The 18,035-nt window shown below is 43.8% G+C and overlaps 1 protein-coding gene across 18 annotated transcripts in view; it reads left to right on the forward strand.

The window, feature by feature from the left end:
* LOC134436989 (ankyrin-2-like) overlaps positions 1–18,035 on the forward strand; it is a 302,705-nt gene that overhangs the window by 195,666 nt on the left and 89,004 nt on the right. For all 18 annotated transcript variants that reach the window (XM_063186396.1, XM_063186395.1, XM_063186404.1 and 15 more), the window contains exons 2-3: positions 5,029–5,130; positions 16,564–16,662. In XM_063186396.1, coding sequence (XP_063042466.1) covers positions 5,029–5,130; positions 16,564–16,662 — 201 coding nt within the window. The remainder of the gene's footprint in view (positions 1–5,028; positions 5,131–16,563; positions 16,663–18,035) is intronic.

Genomic DNA, 18,035 nt, shown 5'->3' on the forward strand with positions numbered 1-18,035 from the left:
GCAATAGAATTGACGACTGCGTTTTTGACTTGACAACGAGATGCGATAGAATTAGTAACGGGGTCTTGACTAGACAACCAGATGCGATAGAACTAACGACGCGGTCTTGACTAGACAACCAGATGCGATAGAACTAGTAACGGCACTTCGCCAGAAAGTTAGAAAAGAAGCAACTTGGACGCCCGCACGCCCGCATGACATCATAGGTGTCCTGCTACCGGGGAATAAAGGACACCTGCTCAGCCAATCAGAAGACGTTCCGTCTGCTCACTGGGTGATAAACAGTCAAATAAAGGCTAACAGATGAACCCAATGCCGCCAATGTTACTATTCTGGTTTTTACTTCTTGTAGCTATTGTTAGCTTTCCAGCGCAATGTCTATAACTAAGAGTCAGATTCTTTTTATTCAAATTCTTTTTGATTGAGAATAGTGAAAGTGTCTTTGTGTGTCTCGTTTCCTTCTGTTGCAACAGAGAGCATTTGTTCTGTAGGCTAATTGTTCACTTGCTCTTGCAGTCTTAGAAAGCAGAAATGCTAATGAAAGGCTAGTTATGAACCGCCTCTCCCACAGAAGCCACCTTATCAAATGCACCACCAGACATGATTAAAGCAGACCTTTTGTTAGGGAGCTGTGCCGTACAGTAGGTTGACTATCAAGAGAGTGCAGAGGTGTTTGAGTAGGCTGCACCCAGAACAGTCAAGCGCTTATTCTCCTCATCACACTAGTCAAATATGAAAGTGGTTTGAATGGGAAATCGGGCCCTTGCTCAGACTGATAGTATCTGTCAGAAGGGCCTAACAAGACAGCGGTAGGGGCTAATTGATGCATGTCTGTGAAGCAACAATGCAGTGCTGTTTGTGGTGTGTGTGTGTGTGTGTGTGTGTGTGTGTGTGTGTGTGTGTGTGTGTGTGTGTGTGTGTGTGTGTGTGTGTGTGTGTGTGTGTGTGTGTGTGTGTGTGTGTGTGTGTGTGTGTGTGTGTGTGTGTGTGTGTGTGTGTGTGTGTGTGTGCCTGCTCCTTTCACTGTCTAGCCCAGAATAAAGCAGTAACTGTATGCTGTCATGTACACTGTATGGTATGTGGTGGTATGATACAACACAGAGCGAAAGTTGAATTGAAAAGTCCAGCAAAATGTATCTATGTAGTGTCTACAGTACTTCGTCAATCAGTCTGTCTGTCTGCCTGTCGGTCAATCTTTCTGCCTTTCTGTCTGTCTATCTGTCTGTCCGTTTGTGTCACAATGTGTCTGCTTTTTCTTCTACCATTCAGGTTTTTTTAGTCTTCATTTCCTTTCTCTCAACTATGTGGGCCAAATCCCCCGCACCCCCCACCCCATCTCCTGTTTTCTCCACTCCACTTCCCTCTCTCTCAACTCTCACACCTATATGTGTGTGCGCGTGCGTGCGTGCGTGTGTGCGTGCGTGCGTGTGTGCGTGCGTGCGTGCGTGAGTGAGTGAGTCTGTGTGTGTGTGTGTGTGTGTGTGTGTGTGTGTGTGTGTGTGTGTGTGTGTGTGTGTGTGTGTGTGTGTGTGTGTGTGTGTGTGTGTGTGTGTGTGTGTGTGTGTGTGTGTGTGTGTGTGTGTGTGTTGGCTGTGAGTCCTGTAGGTTCTCTGTGTTGTGCCTCCAGGCTGCCTCGTCAGGCCCTGAAGTGATGCACTGCAGCTCTCTGCAGCATTTCCCTCCCTCCACACACACACACACACACACACACACACACACACACACACACACACACACACACACACACACACACACACACACACACACACACACACACACACACACACACACACACACACACACACATACACACACACACACACACACACGAGCACACACACACACATATTCCTGTACTCTCTATACACGCACACCTGCACGTATCCAAACTCTCTCTCTCTCTCTCTCTCTCTCTCTCTCTCTCTCTCTCTCTCTCTCTCTCTCTGTCTCTCTCTCTCTCTCTCTCTTCCTGAACACCCTGTTCCGTGTGTCTTCGTTTATGCTGTACTGCTAGTGTCCTGCTGTGTGCTGCTGTTCTACTGTATACCTGTGAACCTGCACTGCTGCTGTGTACCTACAATGCTATTCAAACAGAGGTGACTTTCTCCAGCCTCTCCGTCTTGCCATCAAATGACACAGACACTTAGAAGCAGAAATAGGCACAGACACAGACACACACAGACACACAAACGCACGCACACGCGCACACACACACGCACGCACGCACGCACGCACGCACGCACGCACGCACGCACGCACGCACACACACACAGACACACACACACACACACACACACACACACACACACACACACACACACACACACACACACACACACTGCTCCCAGTGTCCTCCTCCTTCTGCTGTGTGAGTGTGAATGTAAATGGGACGAGCCAGACAGGAGGGATTTATAGACCAGAGTAGCCTATGGTGTGCTGAAATATTCATACTGCATCACTGGGGTAGAGATACTGGTGGTGGTGGTGATGTGGTTCATAAGAGCACAGGGGGGAGAGAGAGAGAGAGAGAGAGAGAGAGAGAGAGAGAGAGAGCGGAGAGGGTGAGGGAGAGGGAGGGGGAGAGGGAGAGAGCGGTAAGGGGGAGAGAGAGAGAGCGGAAAGGGGGAGGGAGAGGGAGAGGGAGAGAGAGAGAGTGGAGGTCGGAAGAGGAAGGGATCAAAAAGAAAGGGTAAAGGTGGACACAGAGAGGACAAAGACAAAGGGAGAAAAAAGAGGGGGAAAGAGAGATGAAAGAGAGAGAAAGAGAGAAGGGAAAGAAAAAAGGGGGAGAAAGGCCAACGAGGGAGAGGGAGAGAGAGTGTGAAAAACTCAAAGCAGAGGAAGAGAAAAAAAACAGAGAGAGAGAGAGAGAGTAAAAGAGAGAGAGAGAGAGAGAGAGAGAGAGAGAGAGAGAGAGAGAGAGAGGAACAGAGGAGAGGAGAGGCGAGGAGAGGAGAGGCGAGGAGACATTGGGGATTCTCTGTGTTTGGGGCAGTGGGGCAATCATGCATGCAGAAACATGACGGAAGCAATGGGGGGAGGTTGTGAGAGAGAGAGAGAGAGAGAGAGAGAGAGAGAGAGAGAGAGTAAAAGAGAGAGACAGAGAGAGAGAGAGAGAGAGAGAGAGAGAGATGTGGGGTAATTACGATAGATAGAGAGAGATGAAGGAGGAGAAGGTAGACAGCCTCCCACATATTACATAGCCAGTGAGCATGTGTCTGTGTAGCCTACGTGACAGGTAGGCCTATAAAAGCAGCCTCACGTTGCTGCAGTTGAGCTGTCTGGCTGCATGACCTTCTAACTGGGAGAGGACAGGGGCGCGTCAGCAGTCTGCCATAGGAAATATACACAAAAACAACACAAAGCTCATTTTAACTCTTTCATCCAGAGTCTGTATTAGAAGCTTGTAGTTACCGAAATGGTAATGATTAAATATAACCATTTACTCTCTTCGCCATTTACTTTAAAACAGTCTCAGTAATGGCATAGCAATGTTGTCATTATGTAGATGAGCTTTTTTAATAGACAGTGAGTTGGGTCGTTGATGGTTGGTCCCATCTGCATGATTTGTATTCTCTGATATAATACACATGGTCCAAAAGACACAGGACCATTTTTAAATGATGATTCAATAGATTCCAAACCTTGAAATCAAAAAGGTCAGACACATCTAATGCTGGTACTACATTATTATTTTTTTAATCAATTATAGTTTCCTGTAAAACACGTTAAGTTACACAAACAGTAAAAATGCACTATGTAAATAATTGAAAAGGAAATGTGATAATACATTTGGCAACATTTTGCCACTACTGTGCCACATTGTGATCAAGTGATTTATGGAAGATCATTACTAAGAAAGAGAAATATCTCCCATAAGACCAGCATCCATTGTCCACACGGTAAACTATGTTAATTCAACACTTAGGAAGGAGTACTCTGGGACCAAATACAAAAATGTTAAATTATCTCTATGCGTTTTACATGACTGTACAACACTGCAAAATTCATGGAGTATCCATTGGCCAGAGATGCAGTGCACTGTTCCTTTAAGTGTGGACCAATACAGTGCAGCTATGCATTTCAAGTGCAGTTATCACTGCAGTAGCCCTCTTCCATCCCCAAACCTCTACAGTGACAAAGTGTTCACACTCAGCATCTGCTGTGTGTGCAGTGCACACACACACACACACACACACACCCCTGCCTTGCTGCCTCGTCTTTAAATAGGCCTTACCCTACAGTAATCTGGCGGCGGAGTGGAGGAGAGAGACTGATTGAGACTGCGTGTGTGTGTGTGTGTGTGTGTGTGTGTGTGTGTGCGTGTGTATGTGTGTGTGTATGTGTGTGTGTGTGTGTGTGTGTGTGTGTGTGTGTGTGTGTGTGTGTGTGTGTGTGTGTGTGTGTGTGTGTGTGTGTGTGTGTGTGTGTGTGTGCTTGCGCGTGTGTATTTCATGCCAATAACCCATGTGATGTCAGTGCTGGAAGCTTTTGGCAGTGTTGCCAGATTGGGTGATGCCCCGCTCAATTGGGCTGTGTATGATGGCATCATTTTATGTGACGTGTGTCCGATTGTTATGGGTCTTTTAACTGTACAGTGTCCTTGGGTATTATGAAATGCCCTTTCCTATTGTGAAATGTGAAAGGCATGTATAAATATAAGCTATCGCTACAATTATTGTAAAGTGTAGGTATTTATTTGGGTTTTTTGTCCCCATTGGTGATATATGCGGGAAAAGAATTGACATACAGAGTAAGACCACAATACTGATTTGTCCAACCACAAGAAGTTTCGTGCCATTTGCTAGTTATGTACTGACATTACGATCAATGAGTGCTTTTCTCCTGCTAGTATAGACGCTAGCACTGAGCTATTTTAAATGTCTCCACCATTTCAAAATGGCGGTGGCCTTGTTATACAAGTTTTGGCATCACAATGACTCACAGAACTGTATTTTTTTGTGATTCACGTTTTGGGTCTAATATGTTTTTCTGTTTCTGTTTCCTCTTCTCCTTCCTCTCTTGTAGTCGGACAGCAACACCAGCTTCCTGAGAGCGGCTCGGGCGGGGAATATCGACAAGGTGCTCGAGTTTCTAAAGGGCGGAGTGGACATTAGCACCTGCAACCAGGTAAGATATAGCCACGCAATTATGTACACCACATGTTACTAACACACACACACACACGCACACACACACCTAGGAGCAGTGGCAGAAAAATCCTACTCCAGGCCCCTGGGAAAACACTAAAAGGGCCCCCCGCACAGCCTGCCAAGGTCATAATAAGGCCCCCCACCACCAATACGGGAAGGCTCTGGGCCCAGGTGCGAATGCCCTGGTGCCCATTGAGGGCCCTGGGCCAAACACTCCTTCTATAGCTCCTCTCCTGCCTAAGGAGCAAGGCTATAAAGTATTGGCACATGTGAAGCACATACTCAGTCACAGACATCTGCAAACTGACACTGATGCATGCAGGTACCGTACCACCAAGGTCCCTGAGTCACACCAACCAACCACACCTACTCCCAGATCACTCATTGGACTCTCGCTCTGGCTGGCTGAGTGATTATCACCTGGTGTTCGCTCCTGTCCTGCATTCATAGTAGCGACCGCACGACTGTGCTCGGGGATTGGAGAGTGTAGAAACACCTTTGCTAATCAATCTAACGTGTCAACAGTGACCTTCAAGCTGGGACTGAGGCTCTGCCTTGTCTGAAGTCAACCGTGCCTCAAAAAAAAAAGCTATTTCGGGACCGAGTGTGAGCAACCATCTTTGGCTCTTTCATCCAAGATTTTTTTGTGTTTGATGTACAAACAAGCTTAGATGCAGTTGATAGTTGGATGGTTGCATCATGTCGTGAGTCAAATTGTTTTGTAAACGTTTCATCTGATTCAGATGTCTTTGGCCTGGGTTTAGAAAGTTCACTGGATCCATTCACCTGTCAATATGGTGACCGTAATGAGCGCTCACCATACTGAAGGTAGTAAAATTATGGGCCATGTGTAGTGCACTGGAAGCTCACTAGTTGCCATTAGGTTATGTGCTAAACGTGAGTCAGCACTTGCGTGTGTTGCTGTCCGGTGGTTGTGTTATATGGGTGTAAATGTCACAGTTAGCCTCCGGCGCTAGTCATGATTAGCTGATCTCCTCCTGTTGTCGAAGATTTAGGGCCTACTGAAATCCGTCCAAGCATGAAGACCTCCCGCGCCCTTCCTCCACTTCATCAGGCTTACAAATCAGAGAGGAAAGGAAAGGTCACAGTGGAATTGAACACTAATAGTGTAAGCAATGCTCTCCAAGTGTTGAATTAACACTGCACAATGTACTATATTGTGTCGTTCTTCTTTTAATCTTTGTTTTTGGGCGTTTTAGTTTTTATTCAATAGGATTCGAACCTATATCCTCATTGGGCACGCAAGCCCATTCAGGGTCGGGCCCTAGCTCAACTGTGTCACAGCATCCCCCACTATGTCGTTTTTTAATATGTCCAAGTTGAAATTTTGTGGAGGGAAAGACTATTGGGAATCTTTTGGGAGAGACATTCTTTATTACAACAGGCAGAGATTTATGTTTAACTCCTTCCATGCTAATCAAAGGAAGACTCAAAATAGCCTGTCTGATTTATTTTTGAAATAAATAATGAAAGTGAGGAAAAGAGGAGCGGGCGGGCAACTGTGGAGTAGCCTACAGGTGGGATATCTAAAAATGTTGTAGGAGATCAAGGTAGAAATTGAGGATGCTGTGTACTGCACTGTGTTCATCATTTTGGAGTCCTCAGGGCCTTGGACCACTGGGGCTCTGAATAAGCGATTTGAATATACTACACCCAGACCCCATATTAAAAGAAGCTTAAAATACCATTAAGTTGTATGAGACACTGCCTTCTGGCTCGGCAGAAGTATTAATATTGCACATTTTCAGACATCCAATTCACACCAAATTGAATGTCTTAAGTATGCAATAGTCATAATAGCTAAGAGAGGTCTTTCGCTGTTCTTGCGGTTGGTGCTTTTAGACAGAAATAGAAGGTATGAATCACTTTGAAATGAAGGAATTAAGAAATTAAGGAAATGTGTTGACAGTAGTGTGATGCCATTTAGAATGTTATGAAAGTGAAAGTGAAAGCCCATTGGGAAACTCCAACTCCCATTGTCATTGTGACACAGCACTCCACAGCACACAAGTGAACACTGCACACAACGAAATTGCATTTATGCCTCACCCGTGCAAGGGGGCAGCCCTCAGTGGCGCCCCATGGGGAGCAGTGCGGTGGGACGGTACCATGCTCAGGGTACCTCAGTCATGGAGGAGGATGGGGAAGAGCACTGGTTGATTACTCCCCCCACCAACCTGGCGGATCGGGAGTCGAACCGGCAACCTCTGGGATGCAAGTCTGACGCCCTAACCGCTCACCCATGACTGCCCTTATATTCAAGTCAAGTCCTTCTAACACTTCACATGTCTATGGGGTGCTTGATTTGTCTAGTAGGTTGGTGCAACAACCAGGCTAGACTTTGTTAGGCTAGGTTAGACTACATACTTGACTGTATTTGGGAAGTTTATAATTTCATTTTGCTTCAAGGGTCGTAATAGGCCCTGCTGCGGTCATCATCTATATTGATGAACTACATTGAGTAATGAGGCTCTTGTCGTGAACAATAGCACAAGAGCTTTTAGTCAAATTAGGGCTCATATTTTGTGTGTAATGCTAAGTGCTCCCTTTGTTTGTGAATTGGAGGGTATCAATGACTGAAAACATCAAAGACACTCGTCAGTGGTAACTGATTTTGTTTTGTCAGTCGGGGTGGATATTTGAAGTGTGTGGAAATTGGTACAGCATGTTTGTTGGCTGAAGCAGGCAGATACAACACAGAACAGATGACAAACTGTAAAAAGGGTGTTTCGTCTGAGACAAGTCGGCAGTCTCATAACTAAACGTCGCCTGTTCCTCACACCATAGCACACTTCCTGAAACCAGGCCAGCCAGCCCTTTTTCAACTACACTTCCCATGGTCCTTTGGGGGTAGCTGATTAATTGTCTGGCAGTAGGGTGCCTCTCCTGGTATCTCACAGCTGCTGGAATCTCTGCTATGGCCCCATTGTATGTTTGTAAACAAATTCCTTGTATTGGTGCATGAAGTGCTATAGAGTACATTATGCTTGAAGGGTTATTGTAGACTGTTATATGCTATTCTTGACGTACTGTTAATATTACATTTTCTTACCCTTTCAGAATGTTGCTTCATCTCTTCTAGTATGGCACATTTTACTGACATTTTGCACAGTCCACATTTAAATATACGCCACAAATTAAAAACAGGAACTATTTTGGTCCCGGTTAGCGTTTTTTGCCTGTTCAGCCCCAACCCCGCCCCTGGGTCTTCACTCATCGTGGCTGTTCTTGTCTGCCTTTGACTGTCTGTCATCGTGTTGATCCAGCACCATGGCCCATTAGGGCTGCTCTGCTCTCTGCGTGGGGGGTCTCTGGAAGACGATCACTGATGATCGTAAATACTTCAGCCTGCCTGGCAACCGTTGCTACGTCCTGACCCCTACGGTACAAACAGTGGTCTTTGGGTGTGTGGTGGGGCTCAGGGGTGGGTGGGTGGATGTGAAGGGGTATGTTGCTGGGTGTAAGGTGTCAGATACACGCCTATTAGGGCTTTGAGCCAAATACGCCACCGATAGGTTACAGTCATTGGTCTGCTTGAGGAGCTGCGGTAGGGGCTGGGACTGGGATGGGACTTGGGAAAGGGTTTGAGACTAGGGCAAGAGGTTGGCTGAGGTTTGAGGCCAGCCTTCTGGGAATAGGCTGGAGAGGTGAGATGTTTGCACTGCCAAGCATTTTGAAGTGATATGACTGTAACCATAACATCGGCAGGTCTCCATAGTACTCCAGTAATGCTTCTTATGTTGAGGCATCTGAAGCAATGGTGACATTCATGCTGAGGTGGTAATACCACGAACCTGACTAAAACTTAGCGTCATGGACCTGACTTATAGGAAGAAACAAATTTGCAGTATACTCAGTCACCTTTGTATCGGGTAGCTGTCTAGGACAAGGGTTTTCAACGAGTGGTCCATGGCCCACTGGTGGACTGTGGCAATATTGCTGGTGGTGGTCTGTGAGTTGCTATGCAATTAATCGACTATAAATACATATGCATACACGGTGGGCTGGCGTGGACTACTACTCAATCTGAATGATGATGGCCCCTGGTGAATATGTAGGAGCGGGTATAGAACAGTTTTTTGATCTGGCACCTGCTGATGCTTTTTTGCTGGATGTGCGCACTTTCCACTACACTCTGGCCCCTGGTGAATAACCATTTGAAAACCCCTGGTCTAGGGAAACCACTCAGAAGAATGTTTGTAACAGAAAATAAAAAATACACACTCTTTTCTAGACTGGAATTTAGAAATGTGTACCTTTGGATTCCCAAAGCTATTCATAGTCATTTTTCTTCTTCCTTGATCGTAATGGTAAGGTTGGTTGACCTAGTTGTAGGTGGAAGGAACAGGTGTAATTATGCAAATATTGTGTGTAGGCATGGAGGGGGAAATCAGTCATTTTCTGCAATGGCCCATATCAGAACATGATTTATCTCACTCCTTGTACTAGTCTTAATGTATCTACCTGTACAGAGGTCTTTGGAACAGGGTGGGCCCCCCTCTATACTTCCATGGTCCAGACTCTTCTGTCACCGATGATATATCTTCTCAATTTGCCGCTGGATGCCATCGTGGCATCGACTTCATGTGAATGAAAAAATCAGGTTGCAGAGACAGAGCAGTTCAAAGTACATTTATGTAAATGAATCATTTTTAAATTAGTTTTTGGCAATCATGACATTTCTTTTGCATTTGGGAATATCATTCCAGTTTGAGTTTTTATTGAGTGATTTATCAAACACAACAACTTGCTGCTTCTAGTTTGATCTACGGTGCATGCCATGTGTCACATCTGACTTACAATACAGTACATTTAGCAAGTCTGAATATTTCCTTGACTTGTCACTGTGTAATACTTAAGGGAGAGTGACTCTAGGGAATCTTCCGAAGGAAGGGTCCTTGTTTGGTCAATATGACCTTGTGGCATGGTGGTATGACATTGTGGTTTAACATCTGAAATGATCTGTGTGCATTCGCCTTGTCCTTGGGCAATACCTGTACATTATAAGGCAGTTGGTCTGCATGGATTCTTCTGAAGAAAAATAGCTGTAATAGTATTGACACCCTGGTGATTACTGTAATTCAGTTAGGTATGCAATGGAGCTGTGATCGGTTTCAGGTGTAGTCATCTTTGTTTGGTGTGTGTGTGGTTGTGTGTGCATGTCTGTGTAGGCCTACTCATGTCTGTGTGATATGTGTATAGGCTTGTGCTCTAGAAGATGTTGCTTCGACTATAAATGTTGAAATAAAAGAAACACTTTTTTAGTGTGTGTGTGTGTGTGTGTGTGTGTGTGTGTGTGTGTGTGTGTGTGTGTGTGTGTGTGTGTGTGTGTGTGTGTGTGTGTGTGTGTGTGTGTGTGTGTGTGTGTGTGTGTGTGTGTGTGTGTGTGTGTGTGTGTGTGTGTGTGTGTGTGTGTGTGTGTGTGTGTGTGTGTGTGTGTGTGTGTGTGCGAATCTGTGTGTATCTGTTGTTTTCTGTCTTTGTGCGTCCTACGGGAACCACTATGTGTGTCCTTCCAAGCCCTCCCTCTATGTTTCTACAGGAGATTTAAGAGTCAATTCCACTGGCCATGAAAACTCACTTGTAGCCAAGCCATTACTCTCCAAACCAGACAGTCCTTCCAATCAATCACAGAGTGTTAGACCAACCAAACCATCCCATAAACAGATATGGTGAAATCACACCCCCAAGACACCTGTTAAAATGCCTTGTATTTTTATATGATGTATTTTCTGGTTCTTTTCACAAATACATTCAATGCATCCTTTGTGATTCTCTGTTACTGTTGGGGCTATGGTAAACGATAGGCTTGGTCATTTTGCTCTCTCTCTCTCTCTCTCTCTCTCTCTCTCTCTCTCTCTCTCTCTCTCTCTCTCTCTCTCTCTCTCTCTCTCTCTCTCTCTCTCTCTCTCTGTTGCTATGTGATTAATGTAACTTAAATAATGTTGCCTTGTTGCCGTTTTACAAATTACAGAGTATTTAGTGGGAATTGTCAGATTGCTAGGCAAAGATGTTTTAGATCTTTGAGAAAAGGATGTGATTGCATGTGGATCTGCTGTTCTGCTGTCACATTTAGGAGCTGTTTTGTTTTAATCTTGTGTGGGCAGAACAAGCAATTCCATCACTCATATCAGGAATAAGATGTCGGCCATGTTGTGGCAATTCAGCTTCATCAACATAAATAGAGGAACATTAAAGGAAATCTCACAACGTTGATTATCCCACTGTGGAATGCAATACGTTTAAGTATGCATTTGTGTGTGTGGGAAGTGCAGGTTGTGGGCTGTGGGCTGTGGGTTGTGTGTGTGTGTGTGTGTGTGTGTGTGTGTGTGTGTGTGTGTGTGTGTGTGTGTGTGTGTGTGTGTGTGTGTGTGTGTGTGTGTGTGTGTGTGTGTGTGTGTGTGTGTGTGTGTGTGTGTGTGTGTGTGTGTGAACGTGTGTGTGAACGTGTGTGTGTCTGTTCTTGTGCGAGCGTGTGTGCTCACATGCATTTGTGTCTGTGTTGTTTCCATGTACTGTATATGTGTGAATGTAGGACAGGATGGGGGTGTAAGACAAAGATTGATGCCTCCCTGTGGATTTCTCTGATGAACCGAAACCTCTATTCTCTCATCAAGATAGATAGAGTGAGGAATACAAGGGTGGAAGAGTCGCCCCAGCAATGTAGGCTATGTTACGATGGAATTAGACAAACACATGACTGCGAGGACTGATGAAGACGCATGTCGAAACGTTAGTCTGATTGCACTGAAAAAAATAAACAGAAAATAGACCTCCGTGTGGCACCAGATTTTTTTTCCTTTTTATTTATGATTTAGTCATGCTCTGGTTGTACGGCATTGTTACTTCAGAAGTGCAGAGTACGAATTTCCTTTGTTCAAGACGACTTTGAGACTTTTACAGAACTGCTGTGTAACTTCTAAATACTGTAGGCACTTGTTTACAGTTGGTTTGTACATGGTAAACATTAGAAGTAACTCGTGACAAGTTTGGAGTACCGAGGTCAGTATTGAGGCCCAGGTCAATGATGATACTCGTGACTGCTATGCCATTTGGTATTACCGTATGACCTTTGGTAAGGTCATTTGGTATTTCGTATTGACCTTTGCTAAGGTTATTTGATGAACATGAATGTCTGCTTGTCTTTTATTTTCTGCATGGCAATCATTTGGATCGTTTAAATGATAACTTGAAGCTTGAAGCTGGTGATGTTGATGTGTTATAAAAAAGTCCACATTGGTGTTAGTTTATTTAGCTGTTCCGAACCATACGCTGCATTTAGAATGGTTTAAGCCACAGATATTCATCTAGCACATTCTGCAGTGAAAAAAGGTGGGTGGTGGGGGAGGCACACCTGGACATTGCCCACAGAGGCAGATACCTTACGGAGACAGCATATTCTTTGGAACAATGGCTGACCGGTTTAGCTGTGTGAGGAAATTGGAGGATATTGGATATTGACGACATGTCAGTGTGTGTGTGTGTGTGTGCGTGTGCGTGTGCGTGCGTGTGTGTGTGTGTGTGTGTGTGTGTGTGTGTGTGTGTGTGTGTGTGTGTGTGTGTGTGTGTGTGTGTGTGTGTGTGTGTGTGTGTGTGTGTGTGTGTGTGTGTGTGTGTGTGTGTGTGTGTGTGTGTGTGTGTGTTTGTGTGTGTGTCACGTGTGCATCCATGTGTGCGTGTGTGCGTGTATGTGTCTGTATGTGTGTATGTCCAAGTGCACCCTATTTTAACTATTGGAAATGGAAACACTTTGGCAAATGCTCCTGCTTCTCAATAAATTATGTCAGCGACTCCTAAGAGCTGATTTCCTAGAAGTGGATCACCACGTACAAGCCACATTGCTTTGCTTTAACATTTAAAATGATATACAGCTAGGCAAAAGCCATTAAAGGTAGAGTATACCATTTTCCAGTAGTTTATTTCCAGAATTCATGCTGCTCATTCATAAATGTTTTCTTTTTCATGAATATTTACCAGTTACCACCACCACCATCAATTTTGAAATATTCATTGAAGAAATGTGCAGTTTTTTAGATGAAAATTTGGATCTTCTCCAGACCTGCCAATTTGAATTTTCAGTAATAGATTTTAGCAGGAAAATGTTACTTTATTTTGGTCAGACTAGTACTACTAGTATGCTAGTATACTGTATATAGTTTAATGCTTGGTGAATCGCCATGGAAAAAAATAGTGACTGGCATATATTTTAAAAATGGATGACAAAAAAATTACATACTCTCTAAGCACAATGTTACATTCAAATTCACATTTAAGAGTTAAAGTTGGACCGTGCAATTTCCAGCATATATTTAATAATTAGTTACAACCTCAAACATCGGTAGATACTTATGTATTTGTTGATTAACTGTTACAGTTACAATTGTGTAACAGAGATATGCTCAAGCAGTGTATTATCATACTTGTTACAGTCACTGAATTCTTTGGTACTTAACAACTTAACAGCATTTTAAAGTTTCATCATGTTGGGCCACAGCAAGACTTTGCACAGCAGGACTGCAAGACTGCCATGTCATTTCTGTTCTCTCTCGATAATTATGTTGTGACATTGTAATTCAATGCTGCCTGACTGCATAAAACGCAAGCCCTCGTTGGTATGGGGTACGCTGCTTTTGAAGAAAAAGGATATGAAATATGAGGACCGAGGACTGGCCACATGGTCTGCAGAGTGGTAGACACCTTTGTAAAAATAGATTACAGCACAACCCACTTGTAGTAGACATCAGTTGTCAGATGGAAGAGCGCGGCACTGCTTCTTCATGATTCACCACTTTATTTTTTTCGAACCAAACATAAAGTGGTGAATCGTAAAGAGACGCAGTGTCCCGCTCTTACATCTGACAACTGATGACTGAGGTACCCTGAGAAGCTGCACCTGCTGAAAAAGAACCGTTCCAGATGTGCAGGCCCTCACAAAACTGGTAGTAGATGTATGATCAGGCTATGGCAGCCTGTAGACCAGTAGGCTAGATGTCATGATTTGGCTTTGTATCATGCTAATTAGTCTTTGGAGTCCTGAGAGATAATTTATTTAGTATGCCTGAAAAATATTGTTACCTTTGTAAATATGCCTTCCCTTGGTTTAGGTATTTGGTACATACGTACATACAGGTAGTACTTCAGTATACAGCTGTAAACCATGCTGGTTCTCCAAATCAGGTGGTTTTGAGTAAAGGAAACAACCACTGCCACCAACAGTATCAGTCTACTCTTCTCTTCAATCTCAACCGTGTTTTTAAGTAATGTTAATAATGCAAAAATCATCCTTTTGCTCAATGACCTTCATATGGGCCAGCAATTGCACTTATATGGAAATAATAAATAGGCTAGTGGTCAGCCTACACAAATGGTACAGCTTAAAATCAACATCCATCTATACTTATTTAGTTCCTTCCCTCACCATTTTCACCCGTTATAGCCCTAGTGTTCTCACCATCCTCTTTATTCCTTTGCTGAGGCCAGGTGGCTCCTTGCCCAGCCGGGCTTGTTAATATCCTGACATAATTAATCCTGCTGAACATGATGAGGAAATGCAGGTTTTACACCATGTAGGTGTATATTTATCAGTTCTAGACTCTCTCAATTTGTTAGGGTTACATGACATGTGGATGTTCAAGTGGTGGCACATGCAGTACACATCTTGGAAAAACTCTTCAGTTAATCTACTTTGTACATGGCAAAGGCAGTTTCATCCAAAGCCCCTCTCCAAAGAAAAGACATTCATATATTTAGTCCTGCCTCAGGCAGTTTTTCAGAGGAAGAAAAAAACACTGCATTTTGAATGGCCTCTTGTCTGTAGACATGTCCTGCAGTTTTGTCAAGTGTTTCTTGGTACCGTCCTTGTTCTGTGTCTGCAGTCCAGGTGGCAGTCAGTCAGCTGGGGCTTATTAATCTTGCTGCATAATTAAACCTGTGGAGGATGCTGGAGGAAAATATTGATGGCTTTTACAAAGCCCCATATGCATACTTATTCTAGGCTCTATGCGACTGGACTTGTTTTACAGGGACAGTTGGATGTTTTGATGCACTTCAGGAAGCATTTTAGTACAGGCCAGGCTGTCAGATGTCTCCCATCGGCAGTGGCTCTTCTGCAAGTGTCATTGCTTTGCAATATTAGTCGTTCATTTTCAAAATGTAGGCTATGCTGTCCATTTATAAATGTGATGTTTTCACAAACATGTAACATGTACCTTACTACGTAATAAACTAATATTTACTAGTCTGACCAAAGAAGTGAAAGTTTTGCAGCAAGAGATGTCTATTACTAGAAATTCAAAATGGTGGACAAAGACTACCTTTCCATGTATGAAAAAATGTACATTTTTAAATCATTAGAATACTTATAAACTGATGGTGGTGGTAAATATTTATGAAAAAGATGACATTCAGGAATGTTTGTGAATGTGTAAAATCAATTGGGACCACATTTTCTGACAACCGAGTTAAATTAACACACTACATACAGGTATTTTACTATGTGGCAGTTAGTTTTGTCCCGTGTTCTTGTTTGTTACCCTCCATGTTCAGTTCCCAAGGCCAAGTTATGAAAAAGATGACATTTGTGATTTTTTGTGAATGTGTAACATCGATTGGGACCACATTTTCTCACAACAGAGTTGAATAAACACTACTATGTGGCAGTTAGTTTGGTCCCGTGTTCTTGTACCCTCCATGTTCAGATCCCAGGGCCAAGTGGCTCCGGTCCCAGTGATGGAGAGTATTAATATCACTGCATAATTAAGCCTGTGGATGCTGGCCTGCTTCCCTGACAACATGACACAGCACAGCACAACCACCCTTTGATATTTTGAGCCGTTGAGTGTGTGCGTGTGTGTGTGCGTGCGTGTGTGTGCGTGTGTGCGTGCGTACATGCATGTGTGTGTGTGTGTGTGTGTGTGTGTGTATGTGTGCATGTGTGAATGAGAGCAAGAGAGGGAATGTACAGTGTATTTTTCCATCTGTGTGAGTGAGTGAGAGAGAGTGTGTGTCAAGTGCCTCACGCCACGGATTATGGACGCCGAGGTAGTACTTCTCCTCTCATCTCTTTCCAATCTCTTTACCCCACGCTCACTTGCTCCTCTTACCTGTACTGCGTTTTGGGTATCATGCTTCGCTGTTGTGTTATGGTGGTCATCTCATGACTTAGACATGAAAATGGACATGGCAGACACACCGCGCCACTCATGCCTATGTCATTCCTATCTTCAATCTTTACACACTGTCACTTCTCTTTGCTCCACTTACCTGTGGTATATCGGATTTCTTGTTTTATTTAATGGTGGACATGACTTGGCCATGAAGATGGACATGAGAGATGTATTTATCGTAGGCCACCACTCATCGCGCCTGTGTGGTTCTGGTTCCTTTTCAGAATGGGCTCAACGCGCTCCATTTGGCGGCCAAGGAGGGACATATGGACCTGGTCCAGGAGCTTCTGGACAGGGGCGCCTCCGTGGACTCCGCCACCAAGGTAGGTCACCTTTACGCCATGTCCACACATGCGGGGCTCTAAATTAACACCAGCCAACTGGCCAAATGCTGGTGAAATTTCTGTTTGGCTGGTAGCAAAGACCACCTGACTAGCCACTTTGACCCATTAGTGAGTGTTTGGCTAGTGAGATGAACATCTACTAGCCATTTTGGCTGGTGGTGAAAAAATGTAGGGCCCTGGACACATGTCATTAATAGCCACTCGCCTCTCGCTCATATGCTTGTTTGGCACTTGCTCATGAACTAGCTTGGTAACATTTTTGTGGTTTTAACTGGAACGGTCAGGTTACCTGTTAATAATCTGACTTCTGTATGTCAATTGAATTCGATCTGGGATTTTTTTTTTTTATCCCTTCTACCCAATTTGACCCTTAGGACATTGCTGACATACAGGGTGTGTTATTCATTAACAGTATAGAGAAATTCAAGCGCTACTTAAACAATAATCTGTGATAATATTCAGTACAATTTTTGTTATAGTTTATGATAAGTAACAGTTAACTGTTGTCTACATAATTTGTGACAATGATATAGGCTAGAATATGACTTAGCACAGCAGTTTCAGTTAATTTCAATTTATAGAAGAGTGGCTGACCAAGCAGCAGGGCACTAGGCTACTCTTGTCCGAGTAGTAGCCTACTCCCTCTTTCAGTAGGCTACTACAGCGTGTCGCTTGTGCTACCTCACACACCCCCCTGAAATGCCAAAGCTGCTGCCCTTTAACATGACACCAACCTCACATGACCAGGGTGCAATCGGTGGTGTGGACAGGCCAAAATCGAGGGCTACTGTCTACTTTAGTCTGCATGACTGCTCAAACTTGACTTATCGCGTCAAGGTATTAGCGTTAGCAAAATGACTTACTAAATTAGTTTTCATTCGGAGTGCTAATTGTAAGTGCAATGGTTTGCTTTCCTATGCCACCCAATATAGGGTTTATTTTCTATTAGATTCTCAGATGTATGTCCTTTCTGTTGTATAAAACTGGCTGATGCCTACACCGTAAAAAATAGAATTACGCATTGTTCAAGTAATTACATGTTCACAATTGAATGGACAGGAAATATGAATTATTATTAACCAACAGAAAAATCCACATCAAACCGATAGGTTGCATCTCAGTGATATGTGAATATAAAATAGTGAATATTGCAAATTGAAAATACTTAATTGCCACAACTGTTTATTCAGCGCATGCGCTTGTTGGCCACGACACGGGGTTTCCTTGTCAACATGGGAAGGGCTGGCAGGCAACATGTGTTCCAGTTCCACTCCGGTTGAAGTTTTCTCAACTTTGTTTGCAGGATGGCCAAATTTTGAAAAGGTACGTTTTTAACAGGCTGTAAGCAAGTG

This window comes from Engraulis encrasicolus, chromosome 21 (genome assembly GCF_034702125.1).
Source record: "Engraulis encrasicolus isolate BLACKSEA-1 chromosome 21, IST_EnEncr_1.0, whole genome shotgun sequence".
NCBI classification, from domain to species: domain Eukaryota; kingdom Metazoa; phylum Chordata; class Actinopteri; order Clupeiformes; family Engraulidae; genus Engraulis; species Engraulis encrasicolus.